General features: G+C 44.1%; 1 protein-coding gene across 5 annotated transcripts in view; it reads left to right on the top strand.

Annotated features, from left to right (window-relative positions):
* CNOT6 (CCR4-NOT transcription complex subunit 6) overlaps positions 1 to 25577 on the top strand; it is an 84858-nt gene that overhangs the window by 16901 nt on the left and 42380 nt on the right. For 4 of the 5 annotated variants that reach the window (XM_055389526.2, XM_031011034.3, XM_031011035.3 and 1 more), the window contains one exon: positions 17977 to 18090. In XM_055389526.2, the coding sequence (XP_055245501.1) occupies positions 17979 to 18090 (112 nt within the window). In that variant the 5' untranslated portion in view covers positions 17977 to 17978. Of the gene's footprint in view, positions 1 to 15734; positions 15754 to 17976; positions 18091 to 25577 lie in introns of those variants that run through there. The other variant, XM_063707078.1, reaches the window with a different exon arrangement.

Raw genomic sequence — 25577 nt, forward strand, 5'->3', positions numbered from 1 at the left:
GGAGACCAGCCTGGGCAACATGGCGAAACCTTGTCTCTACAAAATACAAAAAAAAGGCCGGGGTGGTGGCTCACGCCTGTAATCCCAGCACTTTGGGAGGCTGAGGCGGGTGGATCACGAGGTCAGGAGATCGAGACCATCCTGGCTAACACAGTGAAACCCCATCTCTACTAAAAATATAAAATATTAGCCGGGTGTGGTGGCATGCACCTGTAGTTCCAGCTACTCGGGAGGCTGAGACAGGAGAATCACTTGAACCCGGGAGGCAGAGGTTGCAGTGAGCCGAGATCACACCACTGCATTCCAGGCTGAGTGACAGAGCAAGACTCTGTCTCAAAAAAAAAGCTGGATGTGGTGGCCTGCACCTGTAGTTCAGCTACTTGGGAGGCTGAGATGGGAGGACCGCTTGAGCCTGGGGAGGTTGAGGCTGCAGTGAGCCATGATTGTGCTAGTACACTCCAGCCTGGGCAACAGAGTGAGACCCTGTATCTGAAAAAAAAAAAATTTTAAAAATAAAAAATTTTTTTGAGCGACAGGTTCTCTCTCTGTTGCCCAGGCTGGCCTTGAACTCCTGGGCTCAAGCAATCCTCCCACCTCAACCTGCTGAGTAACTAGGATTACCAGCATATGCCACTGCTCCTGGCTCCATTTTTAACATATCACTGTTTTCCTTCTTCCCTTTCCATCAAAAGCGTGGCTTGGAACTAATTTCTCTTAATCTGTTTTGAAATTTGTAGAGTTTCATTCAGCTGTCTTCTCCTGTAATGTGTGAAAGTTATGAACTGCAATAAAGACAGGATCTTTGGAAAGATGAGTTGTATTGTATTTTAGTCTACTTCTGAAAGCTGTGGATTTCAGAATGGTCTTTGAAGAATACTCAGCAAAACTTCATTATTGTTTTGTCTAGTTTTCTTTGTGTAAGGCATTCATGGTTCTGGTTTTGTGAGAAAACAGCTTGTGAGCAGACCCACTGTGGAGGCTAGGTGGGAAGGAGGTGGGTAACATTTAACTTAACCTTGAATTATAGATAGAATTTCAGTGTGAAAATGGTATCACTAAATGCTTGGAGATAGGGAAGAGTGGAGCGTATCTGAAGGATGGCAGTTTGTCTGCCAGTTGCATCAAAAGATATAGAAGGAAGTATTGGGACAGAAGTCTGGAAAGGTGGAATATTTTGAATTCTCAACTGTGGAGTTTGAATTCTTCTCAGCAGTAGAGATCTTAAAGGGGAAGAGAAGGGATGCTATAGAATCATCATTTTAAGTGGGTATAGGACCGGAAATCATTACAGCTAAACATTCAAATTTTATTACTATTTTTATTCTTATTTATTTATTTTTGAGACAGAGTCTTGCTCTGTTGCCAGGCTGGAGCACAGTGGCGCAATCTCTGCTCACTGCAGCCTCCACCTCCCAGGTTCAAGCAGTTCTCCTGCCTCAGCCTCCCGAGTAGCTGGGATTACAGGCATGCACCACTATGCCCGGCTAATTTTTGTATTTTTTAGTAGAGACAGGGTTTCTCCATATTGGTCAGGCTAGTCTTGAACTCCCGACCTCAGGTGATCCGCCCGCCTTGGCCTCCCAAAGTGCTGGGATTACAGGCATAAGCCACTGCACCCGGCCATTTATTTATTTATTTGAGATGGAGTCTTGCTCTGTCGCCCAGGCTGGAGTGCAGTGGTGCGATCTCGGCTCACTGCAAGCTCCGCCTCCTGGGTTCACGCCATTCTTCTGCGTCAGCCCCCCGAGTAGCTGGGACTACAGGTGCCCGCCACCAATGCCCGGCTAATTTTTTTGTGTTTTTAGTAGACACGGGGTTTCACCGTGTTAGCCAGGATGGTCTCGATCTCCTGACCTCGTGATCCACCCGCCTTGGCCTCCCAAAATGCTGGGATTACAGGCTTGAGCCACCGCACCCAGCCATTTATTTATTTTTTCAGACAGGATCTCTGTCGCTCAGACTGGAGTGCAGTGGCACAATCAAGGCTCACTGCAGCCTCCACCTCCCAGGCTCCAGCGATTTTCCCGCTTCAGCCTCCTGAGTAGCTGGGACTATAGGCGTGTGCCACCACACCTGACTGATTTTTTTTATTTTTATTTTTTATTTTTTATTATTATTTTGAGACGGAGTCTTGCTCTGTCGCCCAGCCTGGAGTCTGGCACAATCTCACTCCAACCTCCGCCTCCCAGGTTCGAGCGATTCTCCTGCCTCAGCTTCCCTACTCTTAGAGTAGCTGGGATACAGTCGCGTGCCACCACGCCCAGCTAATTTTTGTATTTTTAGTAGAGACAGGGTTTCACCATATTGGCCAGGCTGGTCTTGAACTCCTGACCTCGTGATCTACCCGCCTCCGCCTCCCAAAGCGCTGGGATTACAGGTATGAGCTACCATGCCTGGCCCTTTTATTTATTTATTTATTTATTTATTTTTATTTATGTATTTATTTTTGAGATGGAGTCTCGCTCTGCTGCCCAGGGTGGAGTGCAGTGGTGCGATCTTAGCTCACTGCAAGCTCCGCCTCCTGGGTTCACGCCATTCTCCTGCCTCAGCCTCTCCAAGTAGCTGGGACTACAGGCGCCCGCCACAATGCCCGGCTAATTTTTTGTATTTTTGGTAGAGACGGGGTTTCACTGTGTTAGCCAGATGGTCTTGATCTCCTGACCTCATGATCCGCCCTCCTCGGCCTCCCAAAGTGCTGGGATTACAGGCGTGAGCCACCGGGCCCAGCCCATTTTTATTTTTTGTAGAGATCTAGGGGTTTCCCTATGTTGCCCAGGCTGGTTTTGAAATCAAATGGTCCTTCTGCCTCGGCCTCCAAATGTGCTGGGATTACAGGTTTGAGCCACACCATATGGCTGAAACTTCTCGATTTTATAGTCAGAAGTCAGCTTCACCGTAATCCCAGCACTTTGGGAGGCCAAGGCGGGTGGATCATGAGGTCAGGAGTTCGAGACCAGCCTGGCCAACATGGTGAAACCCCGTCTCTACTAAAAATACAAAAATCAGCCACATGTGTTGGGGGGTGCCTGTAATCCCATCTACTCGGGAGGCTGAGGCAGGAGAATTGCTTGAAGCTGGAAGGCAGAGGTTGCGGTGAGCCGAGATAGCGCCACTGCACTCCAGCCTAGGCGAAAGAGCGAAACTCCATCTTCTTCAAGTCTGCTTCACAAAGAGCTTGTTTTACTGAATTTTGCAGTGTAATTAGGACTTGGCTTTAGGAAGAATAATCTAAGCGGTATTTAGGTTAGTTGTAATCCTAAAAGCATAAGTACCAATTAGAAGAGGCCATTGTAATGGCTGAGGAAATGAGAATTAAAGTCCTAAATCAGAGTGGTGGTAGCAAAAATAAGAGAGTTGTAGTGTGGTGCATGGTTGTGAGGTTTTTGTTTGCTTTCCAGTTGCTTAAGCTGTAAGATCATGCATTTCTTCTTTATTCTTTATTCATAGTGCCTGGCAGAGTGCTTGTCACATTGAAGGTACTCAGTAAATATTTGTTGAATAAATGATTCTGTAAAGAAGACTTCCTTAAGAAAGCATGATTCCACTGTACTGAATTGCTTTTGGATTTTTTTTTTCTATGAAAACCTGATTTTGGTTGTGAAGAAAAAAATAGACCAGTTCATTAGCGTAATTTGCTAGGCATTACACAAGACATTGGGAGATACAAACTGTTTAGAGGTGATATATGCTGTGGTAAACGTATGGTGTGCATGCAGAGTGGGGAGTACTGGACTTGTTTCCCTGTTGAGGAGGGCTTACAGAGGCTGTAACATGTCGTCTGAGTTCCTGTGAAGAGAAAGTAGGAGTTTAGGATGAAGGTTGTCTTTGGTAAAGAGATTAGCATGTATTGAAAGACTTATATTTTAGGCTGGACGCAGTGGCTCACGTCTGTAAACCCAGCACTTTGGGAGGTCGAGGCAGGAGGATCCCTTGAGGCCAGGAGTTTAAGACCAGCCTGGGCAACATAGTGATGCCTCCCATCTCTACAAAAAAAAAAAAAAAAGAAAGAAAAAAACAAAATATTAGCTGGGTGTGGTGGTGCCTGAGCCCAGGAGCCTATGATTGCACCACTGCACTCTAGCTTAGGTGACAGCGAGACCTTGTCTCAAAGTCTTAGAACTAGATTTCCTCTAATTAGGACATTGTAGGGTAGCATGTGTCAAAGGGCTGGAGATAAGTGAGAAAATAGTTAGCTAAGTTGAGGTAGTAGAGGACTTTGAGGTTTGGACTTCAGGCAGGCAGGCAGGGCCATCTAAAATTTTAATAGGAGAGTGGCATGAGCAGGTGCATATGAGGAAGGTAATCGCTAGCAGTGTGGGGAGGATGTGTAATAGTTGAAGTTGAGAAATGAGGAGGGTCTGTATTAACTTCAGTGGAAGTAGATTGGCATGAAAGTTAGTGTCACTGCCTTTTCATATGTGCCCTAACTTACAGTAGCTCTAAGGAGCCTGATTACTAAAAAAAAAAAGGGTCTTTCTGCACGTGAGTTTATTTCTTCCTCCTTACCTCCCTTCCTTTCCTCTGTTGCTCTTTGTTTTCTCCTTTATGGTTGGGAAAAGAAGTAAAGCACAAAGAATGGAGAAGAAGAAAATGTGAAAAGCATAGTAAAAGGAGAGAGAGATGTCAAATTCAAGATTAAAAAAAAATTTTCTTTTTGAGATCAGGGTCTCACCGCGATACCCAGGCTGGTGGAGTGCAGTGGCTTGATCTCATCTCACTGCAACTTCCACTTCCTGGTCTCAAGCCATTCTCCCACCTCAGCCTCTCAAGTAGCTGGGACTACAGGCACACACCACTGCGCCTGGCTAATTTTTGTGTAGACGGGATCTTCCATGTTGCCCAGGTTGGTCTTGAACTCTTGGGCTCAAGTGATTGGCCTGCCCAGGCCCCCCAAAGAGCTGGGAAAATTCAGGATTTTTTTTTTTTTTTTTTTTTTTTTTTTTTGAGACGGAGACTTGCTCTGTCACCAGGCTGGAGTGCAGTGGCGCCACCTTGGCTCACTGAAACCTCCGCCTCCCAGGTTCAAGCGATTCTCCTGCCTCAGCCTCCTGAGTAGCCGGGACTACAGGCACAGGCCACCACACCCAGCTAATTTTTGTATTTTTAATAGAGACGGGGTTTCACCATGTGTTGGCCAGGATGGTTTCGATCTCCCAACCTTGTAATCCACCTGCCTTGGCCTCCCAAAATGCTGGGATTACAGATGTGAGCCACCGCTCCCAGCTCCAAAGTGCTGGGAAAATTCAGGATATTATCTTGTCAGTTAAGATTGCCTGTAACTCAGTCTCATTTCCCTTGAAGAAAATCTGGCCCGCTAAAATAAATAGTTTAACGTCTGAGAGCCTTTTAACAAAAAACCACATTTTTATACCTGGTCAGAGTAACATCACGCAAATCACTAATGTAAACATGAACTAGGTGTTAAATGTCTTCTCTCATTGTCCATAAAATTTTTTTTATTGCTGATTTGTGGATCCAATGTAGGGATCATTCATTGCATCTGATTATATTCCTTAATTCTCTTCAAATCTAGAATAGTGCTCACACCAGTTTGTTGAAGGCAACAGGCCAGTTTACTTGCAGAAAGTCCCGCATTCTCATTTTATCTGATTGCTCCTTTGATGTCATTTGGCCAGTTCCTCTAGTTTTCAAATCAAGGTGTAAACATTACTGCTGTGTATTTCATACTGCACCACATCAAGAGACCCCAATATCTGGTTCTTCCTCCATAGTGTTGGTAAGATTGGTGAAGGGGGTAACAATTTATTCCTCCATTAAACATTTTCTACCTTATGATCAGAAAGTAATCTATGTAGAATCTGTGTAGTGGTGGCTTTTAGCATTTCATTAATGCCAGTATTCATCTAATGCTTTTAACCCAGTATAATCCTTTTTGTTTTTTCTAAGGGTTTCACTCCTTTCGCCCAGGCTGGAGTGCAATGGCGTGATCACTGCCCACTGTAGCCCCGACTTTCCTGGCTCAGGTGATTCTCCCATCTCAGCCTCCCAAGTAGCTGGGATGTACCACCATGCCCAGCTAAGTTTTGTATTTTTAGTACAGACTGGGTTTTGCCATGTTTCCCAGACTGATCTTGAATTCGTGGGCTCAAGCTATCTGCTCACCTCAGCCTCCTGCAGTGCTGGGAGTACAGGCATGACCCACTGTACCTGGCCGTTTTTATAATCCTTGATTAATGTCGAATGGGAATTATAAAATGATGTTGCTTTAAAAAAATTCTTTCATACTTAATTTATTAGCTATCATTGTTTTGTAAAGTAGGGCTTTTCTTTTTCTTTTTTCTTCTTTTTTTGAGACAGTCTCTCTCTTTTGCCAGGCTGGAGTGCAGTGGCGCGATCTTGGCTCACTGCAACCTCTGCCTCCAGGGTTCAAGCGATTCCCCTGCCTCAGCCTCCTGAGTAGCTGGGACTACAGACGCCTGCCACCACGCCCAGCTAGTTTTTGTATTTTTAGTGGAGATGGGGTTTCACCATGTTGGCCAGGCTGGTCTCAGTTTCTTGACCTCGTGATCCGCCCGCCTTGGCCTCCCAGAGTGCTGGGATTACAGGCGTGAGCCACTGCGCCTGGCCGAGTAGACCTTTTCTTAAACGAGGGCTGTTTGATTACTCTGAATCCAGTTCCTGCTGAGGCGTAACCACTGAAGTCTTTCTTTTTAGTTACCTGTCTCCATATTGTAATAGCTGCTTCAGATAGTGACTGACTTGCAGTCCATATGCTGTCTCTTCCCCCATCTCCCCCTCTCTCCTCGTCTTGATGACTATAGTAGTTTCATCTTTTACATCATTGCCAGCTCTTTTTTTGCAGCACAGAAAGGATTATGTTCTCTCTCTTGCTTTGGCTTGATTTTTTGAGGTTCTCATAGATTTGTATTGATTCAGTGTGTTTCATTTCATTGTGATTATGATTCTTACTGCTCAAATGGCCATAGTTTGTCCTGTGAGGACCCCTTCTAGCTGGCTTCTGTATCGTGTTGACATGATGACTCCATTAGACTTAGCTTTTTGGCACTGAAAGATGTCCCAGGCTCATTTTATACATTTCCTGCCCATCTTTTGATTGGCCATTTTACAAAGAACTTTGCTTTCTTGGTATTAGAGCTTGAAATTGAGAGTTTAGGAGTGCCATTATTCCGGAGATAATATTACTTCTACAACACTTCAGTAGATAGAAATAAATTAAATCATGAGTCTATATTGATATTCTCAAGCCAGTTTTAGTATTTGTGTGGGGGGGCGGGGGGGTTGATGGGGGAAGGGAGAGACAAGGTCTCACTCTTGTCACCCAGGCTGGAGTGCAGTGGTGTGATCGTAGCTCACTGTAGCCTTGACCTCCCAGGCTCAGGTAGTCCTGCCTCTACAGGCATGTGCCACCACACCTGGGTGATTTCTTTTTAGTTTTTGTAGAGATGAGGGAACTCCCTTTGTTGCCCAGGCTGGTCTCGAACTTCTGGGCTTGAGCAGGCCTCCTGCCTTGGCCTCCCATAGTGCTGGGATTACTGGTATGAGCCTGGCCAGTGTTTCCATTTAATTTCCTTGATTTATAAACGCGCTCTTTCTCTGAAAACCTTGGTTCCTTTTAATTTAACTTAATTTAGTTGTTTAAAACATTTTTTTGTAGAGACCAGTTCTTGCCATGTTGCCCAGGCTGGTTTCGAACTCCTGGGCTCAAGTGATCTGCCTACCTTGGCCTACAAAGTTCTGGGATTACAGGCGTGAGCCGTATTGTCCAGGTTGTCTTGGGTTCCTAAGATGAAGCTAAAATTAGCTACTGAGAGACCAACTTTCCAGAGTTTATTCAGGAATAGCAGGGAATTGTAATCAGGGACACATGTGCTGTAAGGAATCGCAGGTGCATCCAGAGAGGTTGGGGTAAGAGGAAACTTTTAAAGACAAAGAGGAAGTCCAGGTAAGTTGTTTTGAAACAAAGACTGTTGGTTACAAGGGCTTATTGCAGGAGTTGGTGTTGGTTCATTGGTAGAGACAGCTGTGTCAGGCAATTGTGCAAGCAGGTTATCTGGGACACTGCCATTCTGAGGAATTCCTTGCATAGTGAGGTCTCCATTCGGTTAGAGCTTGACATTAGTCACTCCATTTTGATACTGATAACTTTTGCATTAACGTCATTAACAATGTGATAATGAGTACTTATTTAGCAAAAGTTCGTGGGCTGTATGTTTCCTTAGTAATTGCTCATCTGGAAAAAGTCCTTTCATCTGGCCAAGTTTAGTTCAGGTAAAATTTACATAAAATGCAATGTACATGTAGACCTTAAATGTATAATTTGAGTCTTGATAAATATGTATATCCATATAAACCATACACCAATTAATATATTGAATATTTCCATCACTATAGGGGCAAAATGTTCTGATTTTTATCACCACAAATACATATAAATGGAATCTCTTGGGTCTCTCATTTAATGTTTGAGATTCATTCATATTTGTGTGTATCAGTTAATCGATTCTTTTTTTTTATTGTTCAGTAGTATTTAGTGGTGTCAATATGTTAAAATTTGGTTATCCATTTGCTTTTTTTTTTTTTTTCCCCTGAAAAGGAATCTCGCTCTATTGCCTAGCTGGAGTACAGTGGCTCAGTCTCTGCTCACCACAACCTCTGCCTCCTGGATTCAAGGGATTCTCCTGCCTTAGCCCCTTGAGTAGCTGGAATTATAGGCATGTGCCACCACATCCAGCTAATTTTTGTATTTTTGGTAGAGACAAGGTTTCACCATGTTGGCCAGGCTGGTCTTGAACTCCTGACCTCAAGTGATCTGCCTGCCTCTGCCTGCCAACGTGCTGGGATTATAGGTGTGAGCCACCACATCCAGCCTATCCATATACTATTAATGAACATTTAGATTTTCAGTTTTTGGCAATTATGAATAAAGTTGTTATGAACAACTATATTGTCAACCTGAAATAATTGAAACGATCAGAATCTAGTTTCAAAGAGTTTTTAAATAAGAGTTTTTAGATGAACATCTGGGAATGACTAACTGGGGAATATGGACTCCAGAGCACTGGGATCTGGGCTTCAAAGTTAAAAGTTAAGGGCCTGGGCCGGGCACGGTGGCTCACATCTGTAATCCCAGCACTTTGGGAGGCCAAGGCGGGCAGATCACCAGGTTAGGAGATCAAGACCATCCTGGCCAACATGTTGAAACCCCGTCTCTACTAAAAATACAAAAATTAGCTGGGCATGGTGGCGCCTGCCTGTAATCCCAGCTACTCGGGAGGCTGAGGCAGGAGAATCGCTTGAACCAGGGAGTCAGAGGTTGCAGTGAGCCAAGATCACGCCACTGTACTCCAGACTTCATCTCCAAAAGAAAAAGAAAAGGTGCTGCTTATTTATGTAGGCAGGAAACAAAGACATTTAATAGGATTACAACATTTTCTCTGCAAGGTTGGGGTTTATGAGTTACAACAGTTTAGTTACAGATTGTTTTCTTTTCCATATAGCTTGTTTTTTTTTCTTTCCAAGAGTGTGTTTAACAGTCCATCTTTTTATTTTTTATTTTATTTTATTATTATTATTTTTTTGGAGATGGAGTCTCTTTCTGTCTCCCAGGCTGGAGTGCAGTGGCGCAATCTCAGCTTATTGCAACTTCTGCCTCCTGAGTTCAAGCAATTCTCCTGCCTCAGCCTCCCGAGTAACTGGGACTACGGGCACCCGCCACCACACCCAGATAATTTTTGTATTTTTGGTAGAAACAGGGTTTCATCGTGTTGCTGGTCACGAACTCCCGAGCTCAGACAGTCCGCCTGTCTTGGCCTCCCGAAGTGCTAGGATTACAGGTGTGAGACACCGCGCCTGGCACATTCCATCTTCCAACAATGTGGTAGTCATGAAGTTTTTGTGTGAAAGAGGAGGAAAGAGGGAAATTAATCTGTAATGAATATCAGCAGTTAAGAGGAAGAGGAAAGACATCTTCCCTGGCACTCACTGGTTAGTCATTTACGACATTTTACAGAACAATGTAGGTAAGAAATAAGGTAATTTATAATCAGAGAAGCAAAAGCTACAGCTGCCTAGGTTACAGTTGCCTGTTTAAGTGACTCAGGTTTCATAATCACATTCTCTTAAGGCTCAAAATATTTAACAAGTTCCAACAGCCTAGATTTTGAATTACTTATTTTTGCAATATACATATCTTTCGGGGTGTGTATATTTTCATTTCTTTTGGGTAAATACTCAAAGGTATATGCGCTGACTTACAGACTGAGTAATTACTTTTAAAAAATAGTTTCAAGTTTTATTTTAGATCCAAGGGGTACATGTGCAGGTTTATTACATGGGTATACTGTGTGACATTGAGGTTTGGGACATAAATGATCCCATCACACAGGTAGTCAGTACATTCTCAGCCCTTGCACTCCTTTCCCTCTCCTCCCTCTAACAGTCCCTAGTTTTATTGTTCCCATGTTTATGTCCATATGTACCCAGTGTTTAGCTCCCACTTACACAGTATTTGGTTTTCTTTTCCTACGTTAATTCACTTAGGATAATAGCCTCCAGCTATATCCATGTTGCTGCAAAGGATATGATTTCATTCTTTTCTTGTGGCCATGTAGTATTACATGATGTATATGTGCCACATTTTCTTTATCCGGCCCACTGTTGATGGCAGCTAGGTTGATTCCATGTTTTTGCTATTGTGAATAGTGCTGCAGTGAATATACCAGTGCATGTACCTTTTTTGTAGAAAGATTTATTTTTCTTTGGGTATAGAACCAGTAATGGAATTGCTGGGCCAAACGGGTAGTTCTGGTTTTTTATTTATTTATTTTTATCTGTTTGTCTATGTATCTATCTGTCTATTGAGACAGAGTTTCACTCTTATCACCGAGGCTGGAGTGCAGTGGTGTGATCTCAGCTCACTGCAAACTCCATGTCCTAGGCTCAGACGATCCTCCCAAGTAGCTGGGACCACAGGTACATGCCACCATGCTGGCTAATTTTTGTATTTTTTTTTTGTAGAGATGGGGTTTTGCCTTGTTGCCCAGGCTGGTCTTGAATTCTTGGCTCAGGTGATCCGCCCTCGTAGGCCCCCCAAAATGCTGGGATTGTAAGTGTGAGCCACTGGGCCTGGCTTAGTTCTATTTTTAGTTCTTTGAGAAATCTCCAAACTGTTTTTCACAATGGCTAAACTAATTACATTCCCACCAGCAGTGTATAAGTGTTCCCTTTTTTGGGCAGCCTCGCCAGCATCTGTTAGTTTTTATCTTTTTAGTAATAGCCATTCTGACTGGTGTGAGATGGTATCTCATTGTGGTTTTGATTTGCATTTTTCTGTTTAGTTATGTTGAGCATTTTTTCATGTTTGTTGGCTGCTTGTATGTCTTGTTTTTTGAGACAGGGTCTCACTCTTGCCCACGCTGGAGTGCAGTGGTGTTATCTCTGCTCACTGTGGCCTGGACCTCCTGGGCTCAAGTGATCCTTCTGCCTTAGCTCCCAAAGTAGGCTGAGGTGGGAGAGGGCATGGAAGCTCTGCACCCCTGCGCTGTTCCTCACCCTGTATACAACTTCATCTGTCTGTTCATCTGTATACTTTACCATATCCTTATAACGAACCAGTGAATGTGTTTGCCTGTGTTCTGTGAGCCATTCTGACAAATTAATCCAACTCCAGGAGGGAGTGTTGGGAACCCAGCTTTATAGCCGGTCATCAGAAGTGTGGGTGATGACCTTACTTGTGTCTGAAGAAGAGAGGGGCAGTATTGTGGGACTCAGCCCATAATCTCAGTGGGATCTAACTCCGGGTAGATACTGTCAGGATTGAATTGAGCTATAGGACACTCAGGTGTGTGGTATATGCTGGAGAATTGCTTGGTGTGTGGGGAACACCACATCTGGTCACAAGCCTTTGTGTTAAGTGTCAGCATAGAGGAAAAACGGTTTGTCTTTTACAGTCGCTTCTCAGGTACCCCTTTTCTTTTCCCCTTAGATGTTCATTTTGAAGGTTAAGTAGAGATGGCTTTTGTTTTGCTTACTGGGGTGGGGGCAGGGGGTTGTGGCATATCTGCTGGCCAGGGGCTGTTAGGATGGGTGGATTTCAGTTCTAGTTTTTATTATTTTGTAACTACCAATCCTTTTCCCAGGGGAACACTCAAATGTTTGATTGTCCCTAATTTTCACTGAATGTGTTTGATTCCTGACTGAAAAATAGACCAGAGGCTCTCCCCCTTTCTTAGGGTTCTCTTTTCAACAACTATTTCTTTTCACCTCTCTCCTAACCAGAGGAGGTTCAAATATATTTAAGTGCTTTAAATGTAACTTTTTCTACTTGGTCTTTGTGGGTATCTTCATTCCAGTTGGTTTTCTTAACTTTCATTTCTTTTCACTTTACTTCATATTCTGCTAAGTCTCTTATAACCCCTCACTGTGATTCCTATCCCCAGCTCCCGCTAACCCCCAGCATTTCTGCAAGTGTGAAGTAGACTGGATTCCTGAAGGTTTTTTTTCTCCCTCTAGATTCTGGCAGACATTCAAAGTTTATGGTATACGTGCAGGCCACTCTTTAAATGTTCCTGGATAGTCTTTTCATGGTTTGTAATTCTGCTTTGCACCACTAACTTTCCCAGGATGGCCGTAGGTTTTGTATGTTTAAGCTGTTTCATAAGCAGATCTGAAAGCATATCTTTCTAATAAATACAAGGAATGTTTTGTGTTTCTTTGAGTGAAATAATTATTCTAAGATCATGAAAAAGTGCTCTGAGATCTGAAACAGGTAGAGATTTTTGTTTGATTGTGCCAGGATCAGTAGTGATGTCTGGCATTTGATTAGTAAGATGTTAACTAGTTAGGTGCTATATGCCTGCTGACTCTTGACTCTGGCCTAGCTATTTTAAAAAAAATTCTTTTGTAATTCTTGAAAGTTTTCAGGTGTTTTTTGGAATACTTTTATTATTTTAGGTAGTAATCTTCAGTGACATACTATACTTTTTAGAGAGCAAGAACTGTTTGTTGATTTCACAGCCTTGGGAAGGATCCTAAACTGCATGTATTCCTATATCCTTTCCTTTACCTAATCTTCAGTGCTGTACTTTGTTAGACTCCCAGAAAAATGGATTGGGTTTTTTAGTGGGCATATGTCCAATTTGCTGTGTTTCTTTTATTCTAGCCTTTTTTTTTTACTTCCTAATTCTCAATCTCAGAGATTTGGAAAATAGAGAAGCACTGAAGAGATCTTCAGTGCCTTGGGGCTTAAAATGATGAGTACCTTAAATTTTAAGACAGCCAGTCTCACAATACGAAAAACCAAGAAAGGGAATGGTTGGCTGCCTAGGTGGAAATCAAGACTGTTTGACAGAATAACCACAGGTACAGGGCATGGTTTTCAGATTTCTTAGTCCAGTAACACTTCCTGAAGTATGATCAAACTGAACATTGATTCACACTAAGCTTACATGAGATTGATAAATCAGACTTCTGAACTTTCATCAATAATTCAAATGATTAATAGGACTAAAATACTAATCTCAGCTGGTCAGAGCAATTTCTTACCATTATTAAATTCTATTTGGGAAAGCTAATGAAGATCAGATAGTTACTTTGTAAGTGGAATCTGGTCAGAACAGTGGCATTTAGGTGATCTTAAGGGATGCTGTCATCAAGCTCTGGTAGCATAGAACAGAGCATTTTATATTTTCTAGGTTATTACTGATACATGCGTGTCATTCAGAAAGAGCACTTTCCTTACCATATTGTTCTCTAGACAGAAGGAGCACTTCGTGTTTGTTCTTTTGTATTGAATATTTTTTATCAGTCTAAAAAGAGCAGTTATTATATTTCTATATTGAAGAAACTGACATATAAGACCAGTTTGTTTTATCTCACCATTTATATTCTTAAGCAGCTTTTTAGGATTACTTACTTCCTTCTGTGCTTTGATTAAACAGTCAAAACCCATTTCTATGTTTGAAAAGTAGGCCGGGTGCGGTGGCCCATGCCTCTAATCTTAACACTTTGGGAGGGTGACGCAGGTGGATCGCATGAGCCCAGGAGTTTGAGACCAGCTTGGGCAACATGGCGAAAACCAATCTCTACAAAAAAATACAAAGATTAGCCTGGTGTGGTGGCGCATGCCTGTAGTCCCAACTACACGGGAGGATGGCTTTTGAGCCTGGGAGGTGAAGGCTGCAGTGAGCAGAGATCGCACCATCGCACTCCAGCCTGGGTGACAAAGTGAGACCCTGTCTCAAAAAAAAAAAAAAAGTAGTTCTATTTCTTGTCAGCAGGGAGGCAGCATAGCATAATTAAAGTAGCTTTAACTTTTAATCAGACTCATTTAAAGCCTGACTCTGCTGTTTCCCAGCCTTGTAACAGTGGGCAAATTGCTTAAACCATTTTGAGTTTCTGTTTTCTGGTAAAATGGAGATAGTTGCAACTCTGCAGGAAGAACTAGAAAAAACTAAATCTAAAGAGATAGGAGGAAAACCAAGAAAACCGATATCCTGGAAGCCAAGCAGTGTGTTTCTAGGCAGGGGTGATCATCTATATCAAATGCTGATCATAAGCAAAAAGAGGTCAGAGAAGTGACCATTGGAAATAAGAATATAAGATCACTGGGTTTCTTCTTTTAAAAAAAAATTAAAATATTTTTAGAGACAGGGTTGTGCTTTGTTACCGAGAGTGGAGTGCAGTGGCATGATCATGGCTCACTGCAGCTTTGAACTCCTGGACTCAAGTGTTCCTCCCTCCACAGCATCTCAAAGCCGTTGGGGTTATAGGCGTGAGCCATTGTGCCTGACTACTGGGTTTCTTCTTGATAGTTTTTGGTGAAAGGTTGAAAACACTTACTAACTTGAATGGGTTTAACTGGGAGGAGGAGAAGGCAGAGAACATACACAATTCCTGAGGATTGTTTTTGCTATAGAGAGAATGAGAGAAGCAAAGTAGCTGGAGCGAGAAATGAACTTAAGACTTTTTTTTAATAGAGGAAAGAATAGCACATATATGTGTACTGAAGGTAAAGATCCAGGAGGGAGGCATAATGTGATGAGAGGAAGGAAGGGATTGCCAGAGTAATGTCCTTGAATAGGCAGAATGAGGGGGTGGATCGAATTGCACAAATGGCTTATGTGCTAAGGGCAGGGATAGATGGGCATAGGTGGGAGTTCGTAGAAAGGGCCCTTCTGGCATTCTGTTTCACTGCGAAAGTCAGGTCATCAGCTGAGAGGGAGGATGGAGGAGTAGGTGTTAGAGGTTTGAAGACAGAAGTCATCTAGGAGAAGGGGATAGACTAGGAATTCACACTATTATTTCTGGGCAGTATACAGAGTCTGAGGAATGATTGCTGACTGGCTCACTTTAAACTTACATGGTCATAGGCTTTTCTCCAGCTATGTTTAGCTGCATGGGTATACAGAGTAGGTAGACAATTGGTTAAACCAGGATTATGATTTATCCAAAAGAATAAAAGCGAGACAAGAACAAGGGCTTTGAGGGAATATGCATGGGAGTGATGTTTTATTTCAGCTAAATATTTTAGAATGTATCTATAATGGACAAGAATTTTTAAAAATCACATACAACCGTAAAACTTTTTTTTTCTTTTTTTTTTTTTTTTTTTGAGACAGGATTCACTGTCGCCCAGGCTGGAGTGCAGGGACACAGTCACATCTTACTGCAGCCTCAACCTCCTGGGTTCAAGCGATCCTCCCACCTCAGCCTCCTGAGTTGCTGGGACTACGGGTGTATACCACCATGCTTGGCTAATTTTTAATTTTTTTGGTAAGAGATGGGGCCCAGGGTGGTGCTGGTCTCAAACTCCTGGGCCCAAGCCTCACAAAAGTGCTGGGATTACAGGCATGAGCCACTGTGCCTGAATCACAATGCTTGTTTAATATTAACTAATATTTAGTCTATCTTCAGGTTTCTCTCGTTTTCAAAATCAGAAAAACCAGATTTGTTTAAGTTGGAATTAAACAAGGTCTGTACATTGCATTTGATTGCTGTGCCTCTTAAGTCATTTATTCCATATGTTTCATTTTACTCCTCTTTTTCAGACCATTGATTTGTTCAAGATATTTGGTCTTTTGTCATCTAGAACTTCCGTATTCTGCGTCTGGATGTCTGTATTCTTGTATTATTTTTACTTTAAAACATTTTTTAATTGTGGTAAAATTCACAACATGATAGTTACTACATAACCAAGTGTAACGTCCTGTAGTATTAACTACGTTCACATGGTTGTGTCCTGTGGTGTTATTTTAAACACGTTCCTCTAGATCCCTTACTTTGTGTAAACTAGTATCAGATCTAGAGAGGCTGGATTTGATTCAGGTTCAGTTTTTAACTTTGTTGGTGAGGGGTCAAGGACATAGGTGGTTTATGTGTACTTCTCATGGTGTCTTATTGGGAAGCACGTAATGTCTGGTTGTCCTAACGATGAGACTGATCATTGGGTTTAGGTCTTGTAGCCCAAGGGTTCTCAACCCTGGTACTCTTCCATGGCCTGTTAGGAACTGGGCCGCACAGCAGGAGGTGAGCGGCACGTGAGCAAGCATTACTGCCCAAGGTCCACCCGCTGTCAGATCAGCAGCAGCAATAGATTCTCATAGGAGCACAAACCCTCGTGTGAACTGCGCATGCGAGGGACCTAGGCTGTGCGCTCCTTATGATGCGATCTAACTAATGCTCGATGATCTGAGATGGTACGGTTTCATCCCGAAACCACCCCGCCCTCCCCAAATCTGTGGAAAATTGTCTTCCACGAAACTAGTCCGTGGTGCCAAAAAGGTTGGGAACCACTGTTGTAGCCTGATCTATCCATTTAAAAATTTTCCACTGATTTTTTTTCACACTTAATGGTTTTATTAACCATTGATCATTGCCTAGATCCATTATTTTCTTAGAGATTGTAAACTGATTATTTTCTAATTATGTAACTCTTTTTGGATTTATTAGCTAGAATTCTGTTAAAAACAGTCACTCACCTAGTTTCTGCCAGAAATGCGGGATAAATGTTTGATTCTTTTATTATTTATTTGTTTATTTATTTTTTGAGACGGAGTCTCGCTCTGTTGCCCAGGCTGGAGTGCAGTGGCACGATCTTGGCTCACTGCAAGCTCCGCCTCCCGGGTTCACGCCATTCTCCTGCCTCAGCCTTCCGAGTAACTGGGACTACAGGCGCCCGCCACCATGCCCGGCTAATTTTTTTTTTTTGTATTTTTAGTAGAGATGGAGTTTCACCACATTAGCCAGGATGGTCTCAATCTCCTGACCTCGTGATCCACCCGCCTCGGCCTTCCAAAGTGCTGGGATTATAGGCGTGAGCCACCATGCCTGGCCGATTCTTTTATTTTCTAATTTTCAGGTGACTGAGTTTTTTGATTTTTAGATAAAATTATGAATTCATGAAGTTCATAATGACTCAGTTGCAGTCATTTTTCTGATGTTCAGATTGTCTCATAGTTGGTCAGTGGAAGCTTCTTCAAGCTGGCTTCTGTGTCCCCCACAGCTGCTGCACCCTTGTTAGCTTCACAGCTTGTTTGTATCTGTCTTGTCCTGTGCTTGAAATAATCAATTTCTGCAAGAAGCTCCTAGTTTCTTTCAGTGGGAAATGGTAGAGATTGTAATACGGGTGTCCACTTTTAAAAGATGTGGGTCGGGCATGCTGGCTCACTCCTGTAATCCCAGCACTTTGGGAGGCCGAGGCGGGCGGATCATGAGGCCAGGAGTTCGAGACCAGCCTGGCCAATATGGTGAAACCCCGTCTCTATTAAAAATACAAAAATGAGCCCGGCATGGTGGTGCACGCCTGTAGTCCCAGCTACTTGGGAGGCTGAGGCAGAAGAATTGCTTGAAGAGGTTGGAGTGAGCCAAAATTGTGCCACTGCACTCCAGCCTGGGTGACAGAGTCAGACTTCGTCTCAAAAAAAAAAAAAAAAAGAGGTGTTGTGGCTTTTGTGTATTTGATTTTTTAGAATACTGACTGGTTTCTTTTCTTACCAGGCATGCCCAAAGAAAAATACGAGCCCCCTGACCCTCGGAGGATGTATACAATTATGTCTTCTGAGGAAGCAGCAAATGGAAAGAAATCCCACTGGGCAGAGCTTGAAATAAGTGGTAAGACATGGAAGCATGAATTTATGGTATGGAAATTAAGATATGGTAGTAAACTGAGTTTTCTAATGCCAATACAGGAAAGAAACATTGATTTTATATTTTACAAATGTAATGTATTTATAAATGATTGTATTTTAGTAACTTATCTTAGAAGCAGGAAGGTTCAATGAAAAGAATATGATTTGAGTCAAAGCTCAAAAGCCATTCATTGAATATTTTCTCAGTATCAGTGTCCTCTTACAAAATACATAAATGTAAAATAATAACAAGGATGAAATGAAAATAACACATGTGAAATGCTGGTGCCCAGTCACGTATTTGTTCTGGTATTTGATTCTCTGATAAAGTAGGATTGAGCTTTTGCATTGTCAATGATAGATTTCTAGTGGGGTAGGAATGGCTGATCTGTATAGGTTTTGGGTAGGTTTGTTTCTCCTTATTCTCTTCATTGGCTTCTGAGTCTGAGTCACTGAGGACAGCCTTATTCAGAAACACAAAATCTTAAGAGTTTGAAGCAGATCTCAAATTTCCCTTCCCCTTTTAATGCAATCTGGACATATTCAAAGAAATATATGAGCCCTCAGATGTGAAGGATATCCTTTCCCCAGCATCTCTGCCAGTGGGCACACAGTCTCTTTTTAAATATTTCGAAGATGGTGAGGGGACATTACTTCTCAGGGCAACCAGTCCTAATGAAGTTTTGTGTTACTGTTGGCCTGTTATGCTTCCCCTTACTTTCCTTTCAGTTTGTTCTGATTTTTGCCTTCTAAAATAGTACAGAACAAATTTTGTCTTCTTTCACTTGACCACCCTTGATTTTTTAAAATTTAATGCAGCAGACATACTGAGCATATGCTGTGTGTAAAACATTTTACCTGGCGCTGGCCCACGTGCGTGGAAGATCTCTAAAGTCCCGCTTTTTATGGAGCTTATGACATTAGGGAGTGAGAGGGAGTGCACAAGTATAAATAACTAATAGACAAAACATAACAAATCTAGGTATAAAAGTGCTATATAACAGGAAGCAAAAAGGAAATAAGGATAATAGCATTCCTCCTTTGTCAGCTCAAAATTTCTGGTTAACCTATTGAGTAAACTTAAATGCCTGCCTTTGCAGCCGTAGTAGAGGTCAGTACACACATGGGTCTCTCCTGTTTTCCCTCTTCTGATTTCTTTTTTTATTTTTTTAGTATTTATTGATTATTCTTGGGTGTTTCTCAGAGAGGGGGATTTGGCAGGGCCATAGGACAATAGTGGAGGGAAGGTCAGCAGATAAACATGTGAACAAGGGTCTCTGGTTTTCCTAGGCAGAGGACCCTGCGGCCTTCCGCAGTGTTTGTGTCCCTGGGTACTTGAGATTAGGGAGTGGTGATGACTCTGAAGGAGCATGCTGCCTTCAAGCATCTGTTTAACAAAGCACATCTTGCACCGCCCTTAATCCATTTAACCCTGAGTGGATACAGCACATGTTTCAGAGAGCACGGGGTTGGGGGTAAGGTTATAGATTAACAGCATCCCAAGGCAGAAGAATTTTTCTTAGTACAGCACAAAATGGAGTCTCCCATGTCTACTTCTTTCTACACAGACACAGTAACAATCTGATCTCTCTTTCTTTTCCCCACATTTCCCCCTTTTCTATTCGACAAAACCGCCATCGTCATCATGGCCCGTTCTCAATGAGCTGTTGGGTACACCTCCCAGATGGGGTGGCGGCCAGGCAGAGGGGCTCCTCACTTCCCAGACTGTGCGGCCGGGCAGAGGCGCCCCTCACCTCCCAGACGGGGTGGTGGCCGGGCGGGGGCTGCCCCCCACCTCCCTCCCAGACGGGGTAGCTGGCTGGGGCGGCTGCCGGGCAGAGGGGCTCCTCACTTCTCAGACGGGGTGGCCGGTCAGAGACGCTCCTCACCTCCCAGACGGGGTGGCGGTGGGGCAGAGACACTCCTCAGTTCCCAGATGGGGTCGCGGCCAGGCAGAGGCGCTCCTCACATCCCAGACGGGGCGGCAGGGCAGAGGCGCTCCCCACATCTCAGACGATGGGCGGCCGGTCAGAGACGCTCCTCACTTCCTAGACGGGATGGCGGCCGGGAAGAGACGCTCCTCGCTTCCCAGACTGGGCGGCCGAGCTGAGGGGCTCCTCACATCCCAGACGATGGGCAGCCAGGCAGAGACACTCCTCACTTCCCAGACGGGGTGGTGGCCGGGCAGAGGCTGCAATCTCGGCACTTTGGGAGGCCAAGGCAGGCGGCTGGGAGGTGGAGGTTGTAGCGAGCCGAGATCACGCCACTGCACTCCAGCCTGGGCAAGATTGAGCACTGAGTGAGCAAGACTCCGTCTGCAATCCCGGCACCTCGGGAGGCCGAGGCAGGCAGATCACTTGGGGTCAGGAGCTGGAGACCAGCCCGACCAACACGGCGAAACCCCGTCTCCACCAAAAAATGCAAGAACCAGTCAGGCGTGGCGGCGCACGCCTGCAATCCCAGGCACTCTGCCGGCTGAGGCAGGAGAATCAGGCAGGGAGGTTGCAGTGAGTCGAGATGGCGGCAATACAGTCCAGCCTCGGCTTTCACAACTTTGGTGGCATGAGAGGGAGACTGGGGAGAGGGAGAGGGACCCCTCTTCTGATTTCTAGAATGCTGGACTTTATTAAACCAAGTTCAGCTCAGTAAGTAGGTGTGGTCATGGAGAGTGAAATTTCTCTTCTTCTCACCTGTGAGATTTGGCTTTCTGTGCCAGGGGAGCCCAAAGAGAAATATGCACTCTCATTTTGTAGTTATTCTCAAAGCACAGTCAGTCACCACTCCTATTTTTCCCTTTTAATTTTTTCAGGATTGGCATTTGACTATATTTACCTCTCCTTTTTTCAGCTCTTATTAGCAGTTTTTGCATTACAATTCCTTTGCTTGTAAGGAAGTGTCCCCTATCTTACAGCATTAGGATACGCAAGAAAGCACTCAGGTCATTGAGATACATCTCTGAGGCTGAGGAGAATCTCCTCCACCCTCTCCTCCTTCCACCACATGCTGTGAACTCCTTGGTGATTTTGAGTCACTGTTCTCTGCTTACCCTGAACCTTGGGAAGAAGTTCTGTATACACGTATAGGGAAAAACCCTCAACCCATGTTTTTTCTTTGCTGTCACACCGCCACAATCATCAACACAAAAGACTTCTGTGACCAAAGGTGTGGGTTTCTTTCCCCCACACAGCAAGCAGCAGACACCAGTTAGGTGCCCTCCAATTCAATTCCAACACTGTCTTCCTGGAGGTAGCATCAGATCCCACGGTTTGTGGACTCAGTCCCCAAGACTGCCCTCTCCCCCTTCTATCACCAGTCCCATGTTTGGGCCTCTAGAGCTTTGACCAGCTTCAAGTTGGGGTTCCCACGACCCCCTCTTTGGGTTCAGTTAATTTGCTGGAGTGGTTCACAGAACTCAGAGAAACATCTACTTACGTTTACCAGTTTATTATAAAGGATATTACAAAGGATACAGATGAAAAGATGCACAGGGCAAGGTGTAGGGGAAAAAGTGCAGTGTCCATGTCCTCCCTGGGCACACCACCCTTCAGGAGGAACCTCATGCATTCAGCTATCTGGAAGCTCTCTGAACCCTGTTCTTTCGGGTTTTTATGGAGGCTTCATTACATAGGCATGGTTGACAGCTGTAGAAATGTGATTATTAGACAAGCAAGGCATGTCTGCTCAGACTTTTCTTGGGCTGTCTGTGTAGCATTCCTTCTTCTAAGGTATGGGGCAGGACCCTCTCTGGAATGACGGTCTTCTGACCCACAGTGAGATTAGAGTCCTGCCTTGGGCAGGGGAAAGAAGGATAGGAGAAGGTCATAGATCCTGTTTCCTGAGGCCTTAAGCACTCTAACATTATAACAAAGACTATGGGAGTTAGGAACCAGGAACCATGGATGAAAACCTATGTATATATATATAATCACCGTAATACAACATAGGAAGGAAGAGGGGAGACGCCTCTAAAGTAACCTTTCTTAATTTATTGTTATTATTATTATTTAGAGATGAGGTCTTGCTCTGTTGCCCAGGCTGGAATGCAGTGGCATGATTATACATAGCTTACTGTATCCTTGAATTCCTGGGCTCATGTGATCCTCCCACCTCACACTCCTGAGTAACTGGGACTACAGACTCATGCCACCATGCCCGGCTAACATTTTAAAAATTTTCCTTAGAGATAGGGGTCTCCCTTTGTTGCCCAGGCTGGTCTTGAGCTCCTGGCCTCAAGCAGTCCTCCCGCGTTAGCCTCCCAAAGTGCTGGTATTACAGACATGAGCCAACTTACTCAGCCCAGATTGGCTTCTTTAACTTATTTATTTCATTTTTATAGATTTAGGAGGTATAAGTACAGTTTTCTTTTTTATATTTTAACAATCTGTTTATTATTTATTTATCCCTCCATAGAACCACCACTCACACCAAGGAGATTATTTGGAGTGGGTCACCACCTGGGGCCTGGACTCTGAAATCTAAGGCTTCCTCCTCCTTCACTTTATGGCTTAGGTGGTGGCATGGTTCAGGCAAAACTGGTGTCTCCTTTTGGATACTGCAGAAGCAGGACCTAAGCATACCCATAAAGGTGGCCACATCCATCAGGGTTGATTGGCAGGCTGGAAGACAATATTCTCCCAATGAAGGCACTTTTACCTCTATAGGGGGGTGGGAATTGGTTGGTTGGAAGTGGTGTTGTTGGGACAGGGAAGAGTTGTTTCCATGGAAAACTTATTTGCAGGTTACAGAGAGAAATGAGGGGAGTTTGCCTACACTGGGCCATCTGTGGGGCCAGTGGGGGCTGCTGTATATCTTGTATATCTTTGCTACTGAAAGGGGAAGGTTGACGTAGGCATTAAAGCCAAAGAGGCCCTTAGCAATTAGGCCCAGTACCCCTGCGATGATTTTGGAGTGGTTTCCTTTCTCAACATTGTCGATAATGGAGGTGATTAGGTAGAGGATCACTGCTAAGAGGGTTTGGAAGAAATGACTCCAGGGCCAGTTGATGAATGGTATTTTGGTGTGCAGATCACACACGTAGCTGACAAGATAGCAGCAAGGATCATTTCGGCCACCAACAGGGAGGAATAGTCTGGTGTGGAGGCACTTGAAGTAGATCAGGATCACCAGGCACAATGTAATCTTAGCAAACCTGGAGGATTCCCTTTTGGGTGCACAAGAAGTTGGCCTCAGCAGCGGGGGTCCGAGAGGCCCTCGGAATCCACCATGGCACGGGCCGGAGTCCCTGGGGTCCGAGAGGCCCTCGGAATCCACCATGGCACGGGCCGGAGTCCCTGGGGTCCGAGAGGCCCTCGGAATCCACCATGGCACGGGCCGGAGTCCCTGGGGTCCGAGAGGCCCTCGGAATCCACCATGGCATGGGCTGGAGTCCCTGGCGACACAGAAGATGTGCTCATTTGTTCATGGGGTCGAGGGCACTGCACACCCAGCCATCTGGCTAGGAAGGGGGCCTCTGGGGCAGAGGGAGTCACAGGTACGGTTTTCTTACCGGATATATTGTGTAGTGGTAAAGTCTGGCCTTTTAGTGTACTCATTGCCCTAATAGTGAACATTGTACCCAAAAGGTAACTTTTTCACCTTTTTCGCCCTCCCGTGTTTTGGAGTCTTCAGTGTCTGTTTTTCCACTCCGTATGTGCATGTGTACCCATTGTTTAGCTCCCACTTGTAAGTGAGAACATCGGTATTTGACTGTTTCTGAGTTGTTTTGCTTAGGATAACGGCCTCCAGTTCTGTCCAGGTTGCTGCACAAGATACACTTTCATTCTTTTTTATAACTCAGTAGTATTTCTTGGTGTATATATACACTGCATTTTCTTTATCCAGTCATCCATTGTTGGACACTTAGGTTGAGGCCATATCTTTGCTATTGTGAATAGTGCTACAATACACGAGTGCAGGTTATCTTTTTGACATGATGATTTCTTTCCCTTTGGGGATACCCAGTAGTGGGACTGCTGGATAGAATGGTAGTTGTATTTGTAGTTCTGTAAGAAATCTCCATACTGATTTCCATACAAGTTGTACTAATTTACATTCCCACCAACAGTGTTCAAGGGTTCCTTTTTCTTCACATCCTTGCCAGCATCTGTTGTTTTTGACTTTTTAATAGTAGCCTTTCTGAGTGGTGTAAGATGGTATTTCATTGTGGTTTTAATTTGCATTTCTCTGATGATTATTGATGTTGAGCATTTTTTTCGTATTTGTTGGCAATTTGCCTTTTGAAAAATATTGTTTCATGTTCTTTGCCCACTTATTAGGGTTTTTTTTTTTTTTGACAGTCTTGCTCTGTCGCCCAGGCTGGAGTGCAGTGGCGCCATCTCGGCTCACTGCAAGCTCTGCCTCCCACGTTCACGCCATTCTCCTGCCTCAGCCTCCCGAGTAGCTGGTACTACAGGCACCCGCCACCACGCCCGGCTAATTTTTTGTATTTTTTTTAGTAGAGATGGGGTTTCACCATGTTGGCCAGGATGGTCTCGATCTCCTGACCTTGTGATCCGCCTGCCTTGGCCTCCCAAAGTGCTGGGATTACAGATGTGAGCTACCGCGCCCGGCCTAGGGTTGTTTTTTTCATGTTGAGTTGAGTTCCTTGTAGATTCTATATAGTAACGCTTGGTCAGATGCGTAGTTGCCAATATTTTCTCTCATTCTGTAGTGTTAATTATCATTATTATTATTTTTGCTGTGCAGAAACTTCTTAATGTAATTAAGTCCCATTTATCTATTTGTTTTGAGATAAGATATCATTGTTCTGTGGCCCAGGCTGGATGGAGTGGTGTAATCTCAAACTCCTGAGCTCTAGTGATCCTCCTGCCTCAGCCTCCTGAGTAGCTGGGACTGCAGGTGCACACAGCCACGCCTGGCTTTTTTGTTTTGTTTTGTTTTGGAGACAGGATCTCACTTTGTCACCCAGGCTGTAGTGCAGTGATGCCATCTCGGCTCACTGCAGCCTGGACCTTGTGGGTTCAAGCGATCCTCCTGCCTCAGCCCCTCAAGTAGCTGGGACTACAGTGCATGCCACCATGCCCAGCTAAAGGCAAATTTTTATATTTTAATTTTTTGTAGAGACAGGGGTCTTGTGTTGCCCAGCTTGGTCTCTAACTCCTGGCCTCAAGTGGTCTTCCTGTCTTAATTTTACAAAACACTGGGATAACAGGCATGAGCCACTGTGCCAAGCCAGCTTCTTTAACTTAGTAATAGATGTTTATGTTTTCTCTGTGTCTTTTCATGGCTTGATAGCTCATTCTTTTTTAGCACTGAGTAATATTCCATTGTCTGGATGTACCGGTTTATTTACCCAGTCACCTACTGAAGGACATCTTGGTTGCCTCCAAGTTTTGGCAATTTTGGTAAAGTTACTATAAACATCTGTGTGCAGTTCTTTGTGTGGACATAAGTTTTCAGCTCCTTTGGGTAAATACCAAGGAGGCATGATTGCTGGATTATATGGGAATA

The sequence above is a fragment of the Gorilla gorilla genome, chromosome 4, assembly GCF_029281585.2.
Source record: "Gorilla gorilla gorilla isolate KB3781 chromosome 4, NHGRI_mGorGor1-v2.1_pri, whole genome shotgun sequence".
NCBI classification, from domain to species: domain Eukaryota; kingdom Metazoa; phylum Chordata; class Mammalia; order Primates; family Hominidae; genus Gorilla; species Gorilla gorilla.